Genomic DNA, 14,984 nt, shown 5'->3' on the forward strand with positions numbered 1-14,984 from the left:
TGTTAATTAATGAAAGCAAGCCAGCTGCAGTGGTGTAAAAACCCTTCAAGGTTTCCCTCCAGCTCCACTTCAACTGACAATAGTGCAAAAGGCATCAGTGCGTACAAAACGGTACACAAAAATGTAAACACAGGATACCATTCTTATAAATTATATTTTTAGATGATATAAAAGACAGACTGGGAAAAAATTAGAGTAAAAGTCTTTGTACACATGTACATACAGCAGTTCGTACAAAATTTGGCAGTTTTACTATTATAAAAAAGGTGTCTGTGTTCATACACTTTTAATGCACGATCACCATGAAAGTGGTTTGGATTTGTGTAAACATACATACAAATATCCTTAGTCGGTCCAATTTATCTTAGATGATAAGCATTGTTCCCTTACACAAATGTTATCCAAGATAACTAGCTTTTATGCTCGAGTTTGGGATACAAAACAACCTCAAAAGGGAAATTGGTTCCACTTCTGTTTAAACAGCAGAAATTGTTACATTTTAATGCACTATGTAGATCAACTGTTGTATAATAGTATCATCAACTATAACGCTAAAATGCACTGGAAACGTTGAGTTCAAATTTGAGCAGGAAAGAGAACACATTTGAACATATTGATTGGAAATGCAGACTAAGGCTGAAATGGCATTTAACCACCAGCTCTGATTATGATATGCATTTAGCCAAGTCATGTCCTCTACTTGCGTATTGTCTTTCAGGGTACAGGAGTGTATCCCAACATGCACTGGGCAGAATAGACAACAGTCCATCAAAGGTTTAACAATATATGGTTAACATGTGGATCACATTTCAGTTTAAAATAGTTGCTTGACTTGTGTTTAGAAAAGATGATATACACTCACACTCACAGGAAGGAAACTCCACAACAGATAAAACAAGTGATGTGCTCTCACATAACCAACTAAAAAGAAAAGAAAACAACAAGCAAGTGAAGGATAAAATTAAATTATTTCTGGACTGAGGTACTGCCAAATTTGACGTCCATGTAATTAGTTTAGTTTAGAGGGTTTGGCGAGGTGTAAAAAAGAAATGATAACACGACACTCCAACACAGTCATCTTTTAAGTTAATTAATAAAAACTTAAAAAAATAATTTCAGTCCATGAAAAGTAGTCCTTCAGTTTCCTGAAATCCTGGAAGTCTGACCTTCCAGATGGAGTTTTAGTCTCTTACATGAACACATACAGTATACACCGGTACAACATTTGGTCAAGCTTGAAGCTTCTTAGTCTGTCCACAGTAAAAAAAAAAAAAAAAAAAAAAAAGCTCCAAGCTGTGCAGTTGTCAGGTAAGATATTCACGAGTGACTCAAGCAGCAGGTTGTTAGTGTCCTGTATCCAGGTCCCTCATGTACTCCTGAAGTGCCAGGAGCCTGGCATCAATCTCTGACAGCTCAGCACCTGTATCTATGGAGCTCTCTGGGGTTGGATACATACAAATGGTAATAAGACAATATGGTGGCTAGCTTTTTTTCTTCAATTTAAATCATTTTATTGCAGCAAAGAGGTTAAAAGACTTGCATTAATTACCTTTGTCTTTCATTCTGTGTGTTGGAGTACTGCATAATGGCTTCCTGGTCAAAAGGCCTCCTCTAGACTAGAAACAGACAAATTGCACATTAAAGGATAATAAGCCAGGCAACATTCTGTTTTTTTCTTGTATTGTCAACAAATGATGAAAAGCCCCAAACCATCAATGAATGGATCTTACTAACAAGTAGTGTCTGTGTCACCAAACTTTATATACTGTATGTAGCGTATTCCTCTGTGCAATAGAGCTCCATTGTTAAAACAAATACTAAAGAAATGATTGCACTGGGTGAGCTATTCCTTCATTACGATGAACATGGGCACTGTAGTTTATTTTGAGTTATTCCCGCTCACTTGTGTCAAATTCATCTACGGATGAAAATAGTCCCAGACAAATGCACCATCCACTCCTTTTTGAATAGGTTTGTCTAAAAACTACAGTTCCCAGATCGTTTAGAAAACTACTGAGCCTTACAAAAAAAAACAAAAAAAACTTTGCAACTGGGGGTTGAGGCTGTGAGCCACAGACAAAATACACACTCCACACACACACCACACACACACCACACACACACACACACACACACACACACACACACACACACACACACACACACACACACACACACACACACACACACACACACACACACACACACACACACACACACACACACACACACACACACACACACACACACACACACACACACACACACACACACACACACACACACACACACACACACACACACACACACACACTTTTCTTAGGATTAGTTTACGGTAAGAAAAATATAGAATAACCCAAACCTTATCCTTGAGATGAGCGAGCAGCAACAACAGTTAGTAACAATAGGGGTGCACAATTCAGAAAATGTCAAGGTTCGGTTCAAAATCGATTTTCGATTTCATAAATGATTCTCGATTTAAAAAAAGATTCACAGTATGTAAATGTAGTTACTTTTATATTTTATTAAAAAATAAGAATCGATTTTTGGAATTCTATGAATCGATTCTGAATCGGTAGAGCTTGAATTGCGATGCGAATCAATTTTTTTGCACACCCCTAAGTAACAGTGTACTAGAGTTAAATTAATTGCCAAGCCACTCACCACACTGGGTCCATTGTAAGCCTGTTTTCTTGCTCTGTAAACACACACAAAGAGATGTTAAAATAACCAGCTAAAACAACAGAGACTAAACTAAACCTAGCCAGAGGTTATTCCATCACCTGAACAAAGTTTTGGCCATTTCATCCATGTCCACTAACGAGCTTTCAGAGGAGTTCCTGCTCCCTCTGCGCTCCACTGATAAACTCCTGCCTCTGCTGCCAGAACGGGCCATCTGAGGATAGGCCTCTCTGGAACGTGATCGCCCCCTCTCAGAGACAACGGGTGATGCGAGCATGTCCCTCCGTACCTTTCTTTGTCTGACACAGAAAGCAGGGTTAAAACTGTTGCTCCGAGCAGCTACAACATCAAATACCAGTGTGCTGTCAAAGGAAAAAGAATGGAGACCAACTTTTTGACATCTGCCTCTTTCTGTCTGCGCTGTCTGTCCTGGATGTAAGCAGTTGGGTCAAAGCGTTCTACCCGGGACCCTGTCAAATGGTATTTGGGAATATTTAGATTTAAACACAGTCACCTTATATTTGAAATAATAGGGCAAACTGCTGCAACATCATGAGCAGATCCAGTACCAGTGGGGGAAGGTGACGGCCTGGGTATGCGAGCACGTGGTCCCGAGGAGTCCGCTCTTCTTCCCCTTTCCTCTGACCTTTGCCCTCTGTCCTCCGTCCGTTCTCTGGATCCTGAGCGAGCCCTGACTGTCCCGTACCCCGACCTCCTGTCGCGAGAGAGCGAGCGATAGATTTCCCCATCAACTCGAGAGCGAACGTGACCGGACACAGGAGTCACTCTACTGCAGACACACAAAGAGGGTGTGTGCTAAGTAGGTAAACAGTATTCAGATTTAACAATATCACTCCACATTGTAAGTAAGTGAATGAAAAAAAAGAGAGAGAAAGTAAAGACATAGTACACGCTTAGATAGTCTTACCCTCTCCGTAGCAACGCCAGTTCACTGGTGAGATTCTTGACACGAACACGGAGAGCGCACTCCGATGCTCTCAGCTCCTCAAACTAGCCAGGACAGGGGAAAAAAGAAGAAGAAAAAAAAGAAAAGTTAAAACCAGCTGCGTCACAAAGGAAACAAGAGTCATCTTGTTGACTACTTTGAGAAGCAGAAGAGGTCCACCTGCTCCATCAGGAGTCGCTGCTCCTGGCACCTCTTGCTCGCCGAGCGTTGACTTTTGGCCCTCTCCTTCACGAGCTGCTCCTCCAGCGCCCTCACCACATCTCTGACCCTCCAGTCCTCTCGTCCCGATGTGGGACCACTTCCGCTGATCTGCAGTCGCTCCAGAACCTTGCCCATGGACTCCTTCTCTTCTTTGACTAGAGCCAGCCTGGAAAACAGTAGGAGACTTTATTTATATAAAAAACAAACAAACAAAAAAAACACTACATCCCTTCACATTGGTTATGACGATGGAAATGCAGTGCAACCTACTCTGCTCGAAGCCGCTGTATTTCTAGTTCTGCAGATTTGTTAATTCCATGAGAGGAGACGGTGTTGAGCTCAGCCCTCAGAGCTCGGACTTCCTTCTGTAGGGCAGCCGGGTCAGGCTTACCCACATAGGGCAGGGGTAAAGGGTAGTGTATCCTACAAATACAAAACAGTCAGCAAATCATGTATTATTACCACAGACATAACCAAAACACTGAGGAACTTAATCTGTGGCCCAAAGAGGGCATCACCAAACAAAATGTCTGTTTAATATGTAACTATGTTTGTTGCTACAGAGGCACAAACCTGTCAAACTCCACAGTGTATATGAGGATTAGATATCTTTTGGCAGTGAGAACAGATGACTGCTGATGGCCACGAGGACGACTAACCACTCCTGCTTTTCGGTTACGTAGCAGCTCCAGGTCAGCATAGGTCAAGAGGTCAAGTGTAACAGAATCACTCATCTGCAGAAAAAGCTCAAGTTAACTACGCAACATTAGAAATAAAAGAGTAACACAACACACATCTGTAGCTGCTCTAGTGGCCTCCTGATTTAAAAATCATTATTTTGTCATGTCTGCCTGACCCTGTCTGCAATAAAAACGTGTTTACCATTTCATTTACATTTAAATACACAAATAATAATAACAATTATGTATTTTCTCATCTGAGAATCATGAACCTAGTGTGATATTAAGGTGTATTGATATACAATTCTTTGTTTCACTGTCTTTGCACAAGTTTGACTGTGTATTTGTTGTCTGTGTATTACTTTTGTTTTAGCAACAAACGGCCTGACAGGCAGTACTGATGTTTGTTGAAACAGCACACACAAGATTTCTAAATGTACCCAAATTTCCAATGGTTTCTTATTTTCCTCCAGGCCCTCTCCTTTTGGCCCCTGGTCCTTAACATTAATGAAAAGATTAGAGGGAATAAGACAGCTCGGGATAACTGGACATTTTTTCCCCCGCTCAAGTGGAAACATTGAACTCGAATGAATGACTCGCGCCTCAGCTCACACAGCCTCAGGCAAATCTGTGTCTGTTCACATCTTTCTATTGTCTTTGTATGCATTTGTGCCACCTCTGCGTTTGTTTTTCCATTCATATCATATATTTATATCTGTCTGCACCTTCAAACCTACCTTTCTAACAGCTGATTCCAACATGCTGCAGAAAATAGGGAACTGCTTGAAGTTGCCAGTTTTGCGGGTGAGGTCCTCAATGTCTAAAAGAAAAACATGAAATAGTGTGAGTGAGACTAAATGTGCCTGTGATGACATTTAATCTGGAATAAATGTATGCTACTTACATGCTGGATCAAAGTCCCCCCTCCATTGATCGGCTGTCACTGAGTCAGAGATTTCGACTATCAGCAAACCCTTGTCCACCTCTATCTTCACAGAAAACTCCACTCCTCGAAATACAATATCCTCCATCACCTCAGAGCCCTCCTCCATCGCACGGGGTCTGTGTAGGAGAAATAAATCAATCAATCAATCAATCAATCAATCAATCAACTGTTGTTCAAAAGCACAGCTGAGTAATGTTAGTGGGCAAGTTTACAAGCTCCTGTATGGTTAGGAATTGCAATGCCACAGAAATACATCTGATGCCAGGAACAAATCTAAAGCCCAATCATAACCCTGATTTGACCAAGAGAACTATTTCATCTTGCAGAGTCTACAAAAAACAGGAGGGCTTAATGTTAACAGTTAACAGAGCCATCGACATAATATCAAAAGGTCTTGACACAACTTAATCTGATTCAGTTGCTTAAAGAGCTTAACAGGGGGAATCTGAATGGAGAAAACTGTATTCTGTTAAAATTTTAAATGATACACGTTTGCTCGTTTTTGAGTATTTCATACGTCCGCCAGTGGGTTAGTGGTCTGAGGGAAACCAAAGCCACATTATCAGTAAATCAGGTAGTGCATATAGCATGTGTTAGCACCATTTTCTACACACAGGATTGTTTTTTAAGAGTGTGTTATATTTGTAATTCATCTAGCCTAGTTTGATTTGTGCAATTTGCATTCTACATTTTATATATAAATTTTTTTTCCCAGTAACATAAGAACCTAGATGTAAAAACATAAACATGGGGGTATAAGGTTGTTTAAAACGTATCCATATTATTCTTGCGTTCTCTCCTATTTCACCTGGCTCACCCCTAGACTGTAAAAATAAGGGCTCACCTCGCAGTCTGTACAGTCATCAACACAACGCGAGGGGCGGTAGCGAGCCAACAGAGTCCATTTCCAAAGGTGTCATCATTTTTATTGGGAAAAAGTTCTGGTTGGTTGGGCATCCATTCGTCGAGGACTCCGCAAATGTCTTAAGTCATGTTTTACGAGGTAAGTTATTAACTGTGTCTCTTTTGTTGCGTTACAATGCTGTTAGATTGACTCCACTTTCTCCCGTGCACAGTGAAATCCGTGTTAACCTCATCGTTCACTGTTCATGCACAGACAACATTATAGACGATGGGGGAGACGGTAATGCTTGTTTAACGTTAGCTAGTTCACAACAGTAACGTTAAGTTTGGGACTCGGCTAAATTGATCACTTACTTGCATACTTCCGAAATATACCGTTAGGCAACTAACGTCAAGTTGACGCTACGTTAGCTTCTAACGTTATTTCTCTGTCAATATCCCAACATCTTCGCTCTGGTAACGTTAGCTAAGGTAAGCTAGCATGGACATTATCGTTAGTTAGCGCTGGGTCACGCAAGTTAGTTAAATTGAGTCACAGCTAGCTAGCTAACCAAGCCGCTTGTAAGTGAAGCTAACATGTTATTCAGTGTCCGAATAAACACCAAACAAAAATACGTTAACGTTACCTTTGGTCGCAGTAATGATCCGTAAGTTACTGAGGTAAGCTGTCAACACATAACGTTAGCTACTCGTTGGAAAAACATCGCGGTGCGTTAGCTAGGTGAAGTTCATGAAACCGCTGACCGCTTTATTGGTGGTACAATAGTCCAAAACCATTTGGAAGCCACCGTGGAGACGGGAGCGGTTCAACAACCGGGAACCGTTAAATTCTTCTTCTTCCCTTTGCTTTGCCTCCGTTGCCTCTTCCTCTGCTTTAACTTTACAGAGGCGCTACGCCTCTCAGGCGCATCGCTGCCCTCCATTGGTGGTGAACGGACACTACCTCCGCAGTACTGCACGACCTGTTTACAGTCTATATGTGCACGACTACAAAATTATGCTGAAAATGAATAGTGGTGATTAGTTGCAACATAACAATCTAAATGCTCCATTATGCAATTTACATTACAAATGTGACTGATATACAAATACAGGAGTATCATCACTGATTATATTGCTGCAGAAAAATGCAAATAGTATATTTTGCAGAGGTTAAATTGGGCCGGAGCGCAGCTCCCCCTCCTCAGGGCCACAACACACCCTGCCGGAGCTCAGCTCCGTCTCCTTCAGCATCAAACATTTTGCCGGGGGTTCAGCCCCGAATGTTTTGAGTGTAACCCCAAATGTATTTTGAAAAGTCGACTAACAAATATGAAACCGGACGTCGCTTAGTGTCCACTCTCGCTGTAAAAAGCTGCGCAGCTTTAGGTTTATGGATGGGCTCTGCTGTGGACATGCTGCGGCAGATGTGTCGCGTTTGAGCTCCGTGTATTTCTGCCATAAGTTTCGGGTTTCCACCTCCGATGTTTAGCAGCGTACAGCCACTTCCCTAAACGTCTCAAACGGGACTCTGAGATCTACCGTATCAGCAGAGCAATCACGTAATGCACAGCAGACTACGGTGCATGTAGCCTATAGATTATTTTCTAAAATATAGCGACTTTATTCTCGTAATAGCCTATATTATAACTTTATTTTTTTCACAAAATATCACGACTCCTTCAAATCTCAGAGAGCACAGATGGGATGAGTTATATTTTGAATGTGCACAAAGTTTTGGACATGAGCAGAAATCTTGCTCAATCATCTGAAATATTACAATCAAGAGGTTTATTAATACATTAAATAAATAATGTATCACTGAGGTGAATAATTGTCATATGCACATTTACGGAGGTTACTTCCCCAACAAAAGATGCAAAAAAGGGAAGAATAAATTATGCCTAAGCTACTTGTGTGCTGACTCAGATATAATTAGAAAAGTCAATCTAAAGGAGAATAAATAGATGAAAGCAATACAGAATTCCTGACAGCCTTACTGCAATATTTTCCATTAAGTTGTTATATTTGGATTGTAGCCTAGTGTTTCCCTTTACATAAAGATAAAGGTAGAAATAGGTGCATACAAATTCACCAAAATGCAGAAAATGAAGTGTTTAATGCTAAAAAAAATTCTGGGGAGGACAGACCCCCACATCATAAGTCACCAAACAAATCTGGAAGCAAAACCTTGGCCTTTGACTTGCCAGGCCAGTTATTATTAGACCAAATGTTGGTGCCATCTAACAAACTGGAAGCTAAAATGAACATACACTGGCTATTAACAAGCTGGGCCAGCCAATCACTGTTAAAAAGGCTATAATAGTGGTTTCTGATTCTCTTAAATCAACATAATTTTCTTGTTTAAAAAGATGTTTACATATTTGCCAACCAATATTTTCAAACATGTTCAATTTCATACATTTTCCAAGGGTGAAATCCATTGCCTGCCTGTTAACAATAATATATATAAATAGTAATAATAAAGTAAGTGAATTGTGAAGTATTTCTCTTTGTTTGAATAACTAATCAACCCTACCTTACACATTAATACTGGAAAAAAGAGCCCATTTGGTGTAAAAACACATTAAGTCATTTTACGGCACAATTTTGAATGACCATTCTCCGTAAATAAGGGCTCCCCCTCCCTACAAAAGCCAATTTAGCCACTGTATATATATATATATATATATATATATATATATATATATATATATATATACTGTATATATAAAAAGCAAAGATTCTCTATAACAAACTAGAGGTCGACCGATAGTGGATTTTACTGATACCAATAGCTAGGTTGGGTCGTATTTGCCGATAACCGATTAATCGACCGACCGATAGTATTTAGAATTGATACTGGATAAAAACAAACATGACACTCCAAGTAAAACAGTGCTGAACTTTATTATAAAAATAAAAAACTGTATTGAACCATGAAAACATGCTAAATGAAATAAATATAAATATTGAAGTCAATAAAAGACATTCATTCAAACTGAAACAAAAAGTAATAAATTAACAAATAAAAACAGTTAAACTGTCGGTTTAGAACGGTAACAGACAATCTCTGACCTGGAGGGATCTATCTTTCCCACTATACTCACTGTTCTCGCTTGGATGCCCGTATAAGGCGTAATGTGTGACGGACCTGCCTTCCCATTGGTTGAAAACATAAACAAAAGGCATCATGGGAGATTCCCTTGTCGGTAGCACCCATTGGGTAGCACCTACTGTCTATGGGTAGCACGGAGTTAGCGGCAGAAATGACCGAAAACGTGATGAATTATGGACATCAAGTGGATAAATCTTGGATGTAACAGTTTGGATTTAATGCTCAACAACCCTGAAAAAAAAGGCTCCAGGCTGGATAGAAAATCACCTGTAAAGGCTAGAAAGACACTCTAGAGGCAGCTATTGTAATGCATGATGCCAGCAGACCCTTCTCAGCTCTCGCGTACTGTGTAATGAATGACAGCGTGCACTTCTCAACCGCTCCAGCAACGGATGCAACCAGGAAAAACTATCGGTATGGATTTTTGCCGATAACGATAGTTCCACCAATCAACTATTGTGCCGATTAATCGGCAAAACCGATTAACCGGTCTACCTCTAAACAAAACCATCTCTGGTAAAAGTACTCATGCAGAAACATGGCGTCTGTGCATATTTCAGATTATTATAACTTACATTAATTTGTAAGCAGCATTTTACTGTTGTAGTTGGTTGAAGTAGAGCTAACTTCCACTGCTTTATATACTTTTTATAGTTTAATCTCTAACAGCGCATCATAATTTATGAACCGATCACCTGTTGCGAATGTAATTCATCTCGAAAGTAACTATAGTAGCTTGAGTTGTCAAATAAATATAGTGGACTAAAGTACAACATTTCCCTCCAGAATGTAGTGTAGTAGAAGTATTAAGTAGCATCTAAGTAAAGTACAAAATACCCTTTAAAAGTGTAGTGGTACTTACTTTCCACTACTGTAAATCAAAACATTTGGCATTTAAGGTATCAAATGTACATCTCCCATGATATGTTATGATATGATCTTAATTAATGATATTACTATTATCAGTGAGCAAGATACAAAAGCTGTAGTTAATTCAAAACAGTGCTGCTGGATTATCTAATTTATAATGATCTGAGGAACAGACAGAACCAGAAATATCTTCATATTTGCCAAGCTGGTACCAGTTTGATCAAAATTATGATAGTAGATACATTTCCCTTCAATCGACCAATCAATTGTGTCGGTACCACATTTTCAACATCATTTCCAACTTCCATGTTGACATTGTCAACATCTGTGTGTTCAGCCTTCCACTTTTTGGTTCAGTGTTTAATAGCAGTTTTCAGTAGAAAACAAGTGCTTTTTGTAAATATTTGATTTACCTCTTGCACAAGATCAGAGCCGACCCCGTCCTTTCTTCACTTAGTCTTGGTGTAGGGCTGTTTCCATGGAGACATTGTTCACCCATTTGGCAAAAAGTCGAGTGACTGAGTCTGAAGTCTGCTGCTTGTCTATAATGACGCAGAAAAACACAGGCAGCAGAGGAGTGTGACCTGGAGTGTGTGTGTGTACTAAAGAATGACTGACTGAGGTTTTTGGTCTTCCCATGCAGAACTCCGCATGGAAGAAACACAAAAGTTGTGGGACTTCATCTCTCCTCCCTATGACTCCCAAGAAACCTCAGCAGTGGCTGCAAGTGGTCGGACATGCAGGTTAATTTATCTGGTCTTGTCATTCATTTTGCTCCTCAGCGGGTCAAAATCTAAAAATCCACAATGTAAGTTATAGAATATATGTGGTTTGTCTTCTTTTCCTTGCTTGTCTTTACAGGGAGCTTTCATGTTGGGGATTATGGCACACTGCTGAAGAAGTTTTGTGAGGGGGAGCAACAATGCTACCTTAGGCTGATGGAGGACGTTTTGAGGCCCTTTGTTCCAGCCTACCACGGTGTGGTACAGCGGGACGAGCAGGATTACAACATGATGGATAACTTGCTGACCCATTTCAACTCACCTGCCATCATGGACTGCAAGATGGGCAGTCGGTAAGTTTTAACGGGCAATTTTTGTCTCCAAGTTAGATAAGTTTTATTTCAGAAATATTTGAAAAAGGAGACGTGCAGCACTAATTCTCAAACATGGCCGATTTTAGACCCTTTTTGGTGGGGCTCAAACCCCCCTAAATTTAATCTCTTTTTTTTTTTTTTTTTTTTATGAATTTTGGTGCTAAAGTCAGAGTTGCAAACTTGTCTGTTAGTGACAGAGGTTAAACAATTATGGAACTGACACTTTATTCACATATTTTCAGTTGTGATTGAACTGTATTTTTTGAGTCACTATATAGGCTAACTTTGGTCTTGACATATAGGCTAAGCATTCTGTAGCAAATAACAATAAACCCACTATTAATTACATTATCTTAATGCAGTGTAACTACTTCAGCATGTGAATAATGCACCTAAAATACAAACGTGAGCAAGGGCGTTGAGCAATAGCTATTATATTGAATCAACAGCCACGTGCAATTTAGCTAGCAGGTGAAGAATACAAATAACGAAAATCACCAGTTAACTTAATTTAAATTGGCAAACCAGGCTTAAATAAACTGACAACATAAGTTATACGACTTACAGTTCTCAAAGACGTACACACACGATCTCAACTGGCTTATCACCCGGACAGCGTCTCTTTTTCCTTTCTCCCTTTTTTCTGCCGAGTGACGCCCGTGCCCGCTCGCGGTGTGAGGCGCGTGTCCGCGCTATTCTCCGACATGCACTCTAACAATGCAGCCCTATTTCTGATACCATGGGGGGCAGAAATGTTGCCGTGGGGGGCCGCCACGGTCAAATCAACATAGAGAAACACTGTTAGAGGCTGAAATACAACACTATAAAACACTCATAAATGTATTAGAAGTTTAATTTTGTTGCAGTTACATAGACATAGGAAAAAAAGGTTTTCATGGAGAATAAAAGATTATTTGTAAACACTGAACAAATGAGCATCTGTTACGCTTAAATTATCTTATTGGTGCTTATGTTAAAGCAATACATTCCTCTTCGAAGCTTTATTTCTTCAATGTTATAATAGCCTTAAATGCAATTAATAAGCTCCAGTCACATTAACAGTTAGCCACTGTCCTTCACAGCACATACCTGGAGGGGGAGCTACAGGTGGCCAGAGAACGGCCCCAGCCTCGTAACGACATGTATGAGAAGATGGTGGCTGTGGACCCAGAGGCCCCAACGGTCCAGGAACGAGCCCTGCAGGCAGTGCTGAAAACCAGGTACATGCAGTGGAGGGAGACGCTGAGCTCCACAACATCACTGGGTTTCCGTATCGAAGGATTCAGGGTAAGTTCATCCAAGATGGTTTGTGTCAGGTCATTGATTTATCTTGATACTGTATATAGGGAATAAATGCTGCTTGGTTGGCAATCTTTTTTTCTGGAATAAATGTCTGTTTTAAATAGTTTAATAGCTACACATTTTGCATCACAATGCTGTAACCTGTACGTTTCCTGTGCAGAAGTCAAATGAAGAATGTCACACGAACTTTAAAAGGACCAAAAGCAGAGAGCAAGTGATGGAAGCACTGAACAACTTTGTTGAGTCCAATACACACGTTGTGGTAAGTGTCACCCTCACTGACTTTCATGTTCTTTAGTTTGTAGATTTGTTTTCTTTCCTCTCATGTAAATCTTGGATTCCCTTCAGTGGGGCTATCTGAGACGGTTGAAACAACTGCGGCAAGTCTTGGAGGCGTCAGACTTCTTCAGAACACATGAGGTAAGATGTGGTACAGTTTTGTTAAATAGTGTAAAGGGCAAAAAAAGCACTGGGCTTGTTCCAAAAGAACTATATTTCAAATCTATGGTGCTCATTTTTGTTGGCTGCTGTAGGCATGCTTAGGCTTATACTGTAATATAGCACATTTGTCCAGTGGTGGCACGCTTTCCTAACAGCTGTATCCCTGCAGGTCGTGGGCAGTTCCTTACTGTTTCTACATGACTGGACAGGCAGAACAGGAGTCTGGATGATTGACTTTGGAAAGACGGCGGCATTGCCGGCACACCTTACCTTGGACCACCGCACTCCCTGGGTAGAGGGCAATCGAGAAGATGGCTACCTGTGGGGTCTGGACAACCTCATCGATATACTGGCCAACATGCTGCCACTGACCTGAATACCTCTCTAAACTTGTGGAAATGTACTCTTAATCTTTCCTTTCCACCACTCATAAGCGAGTGACTGAAGATGCAATGGCTTCTGAAATGTTTGTGTTGTCGGAATTGTGGGAATTAGAAAATGCAGAATAAGGGTGCAAAAAAGGAAGATGTGATTGATTACAAAAGTAAATGCTTTCCAGAACAGATTAATTTTCAGCAAATTGGGCCCACAATATTGATCAAAAGGTCATTTGTGATTTATGGAATCTCAACCTGAGCCTTGTAAAGTTTGACCACTGAATGGACTCACCTGCACTGCACTGCCGGAGACATCCAACCCTCCTGTCTTGAGATGACCTGCTCATTATTTCAGGAAACACTGGACAAAAGCAATTATAAGCCAAAGACATGGCTGCCCCCTTTTGTTTGAGATGATCAGCAGTTTAAATGTCTCAATGTGTCATTAAATTAGTGTTAAAACTATTAAAGTGGACTTATTTCCTACATTTCTTGAATTCATTTGTTTACCTCCCTATTAACACATTAGATTGTGAAAATATTTCACCATTTATACATTTATGAAAACACTAATCTTTGGGACTTCAATGGATATCAATGTCAAGTAATGTGGCAGTTTATTTTTATTTTCACATTAAATTTCATATCATTTTCAGTCTTGTCTTTGTCCTTTTACAGGTAATTATGAGGGGCTAAAAAAAACTGGGAAATGTTTTCAGCCATGTTAGCCGTGTGGCGCTAGGGAAGGTAATGTCAGTCAGTCAGTTCACCACTTTGGTCTAGACTGAAATATCTCCAAAACTATTGGACCGATTGGCCCAAAATTTTGTAGAGACATTTATGGTCTCCTGAAAATGAACTTTTTTCTCTAGTACCATCATGAGGTTGATATTTGAGTATAATGTCTTGACAGTAGTGCTTCGTGTTTGCTGCAAATTAGCAAATTTTAGCTACTAATATAGTGAAAATGGTAAACATCCAAATGTTTGCATTTAGCTCAGAGCACAGTTACAGCCTAAGTACAGCTTTACAGATCTGCTAGCTGTAGACACTTAATCTTTTTCATCAACAAGTCAAATTTAAGGCCTGAAGGCAACAATTGACTGACATTATCCAATGGATTGTTTATCCGCACAATGAGGAGTAATATTACAACAAAATATTTCTACTCATATGTTAAAGAACAATGACTATGCTACATTAACTGTTAGCCACTGATCAGTTTATCAATGTCACATGGAATTTTAAAATAAATGAACTTGCCTTATTTATCCTTCTTGCAGGGTTAGGGTTAGAGGCTGACACCCTGATTGCTCTCTGGTCGAAATGTGAATCTTTTTGTCTCAGTAGTGATTATTGGTGTTGGTGACTCATTAAAACCAGCTATTTTTGTCCTCCTTGATTTTATATACATATGTATATATATATATATATATATATATATATATATATATATATATA

At 39.9% G+C, this 14,984-nt stretch overlaps 2 protein-coding genes across 5 annotated transcripts; one reads left to right on the forward strand and one right to left on the reverse strand.

Moving 5' to 3' along the window:
• Positions 1-135: 135 nt before the first annotated feature.
• ccdc61 (coiled-coil domain containing 61) lies at positions 136-7,272 on the reverse strand. Of its 3 annotated transcripts, none has more exons than XM_028596315.1 (13): positions 6,967-7,272; positions 5,435-5,592; positions 5,268-5,350; positions 4,424-4,584; positions 4,121-4,273; positions 3,809-4,016; positions 3,611-3,693; positions 3,252-3,472; positions 3,074-3,152; positions 2,784-2,981; positions 2,665-2,698; positions 1,550-1,616; positions 136-1,438 (listed from the first exon to the last, which is right to left on the reverse strand). In XM_028596315.1, exons 2-13 carry the CDS (start codon positions 5,580-5,582, stop codon positions 1,344-1,346), a joined length of 1,530 nt encoding a protein of 509 aa, XP_028452116.1. In that variant the 5' UTR covers positions 5,583-5,592; positions 6,967-7,272; the 3' UTR covers positions 136-1,343. The 3 variants fall into 3 exon arrangements, with proteins under 3 accessions (XP_028452116.1, XP_028452115.1, XP_028452113.1); XM_028596314.1 differs by lacking the exon at positions 6,967-7,272 and adding an exon at positions 6,321-6,931 and having other exon boundaries at positions 3,252-3,397; XM_028596312.1 differs by lacking the exon at positions 6,967-7,272 and adding an exon at positions 6,321-6,930.
• itpkca (inositol-trisphosphate 3-kinase Ca) lies at positions 6,322-14,009 on the forward strand. 2 transcript variants are annotated; one of them, XM_028596316.1, is made up of 7 exons: positions 6,322-6,479; positions 10,951-11,050; positions 11,169-11,382; positions 12,486-12,690; positions 12,866-12,967; positions 13,054-13,125; positions 13,316-14,009. In XM_028596316.1, exons 1-7 carry the CDS (start codon positions 6,468-6,470, stop codon positions 13,520-13,522), a joined length of 912 nt encoding a protein of 303 aa, XP_028452117.1. In that variant the 5' UTR covers positions 6,322-6,467; the 3' UTR covers positions 13,523-14,009. The 2 variants fall into 2 exon arrangements, with proteins under 2 accessions (XP_028452117.1, XP_028452118.1); XM_028596317.1 differs by lacking the exon at positions 6,322-6,479 and adding an exon at positions 6,532-6,811.
• Positions 14,010-14,984: the final 975 nt, after the last annotated feature.

Source organism: Perca flavescens, chromosome 13, assembly GCF_004354835.1.
Source record: "Perca flavescens isolate YP-PL-M2 chromosome 13, PFLA_1.0, whole genome shotgun sequence".
NCBI classification, from domain to species: Eukaryota; Metazoa; Chordata; class Actinopteri; order Perciformes; family Percidae; genus Perca; species Perca flavescens.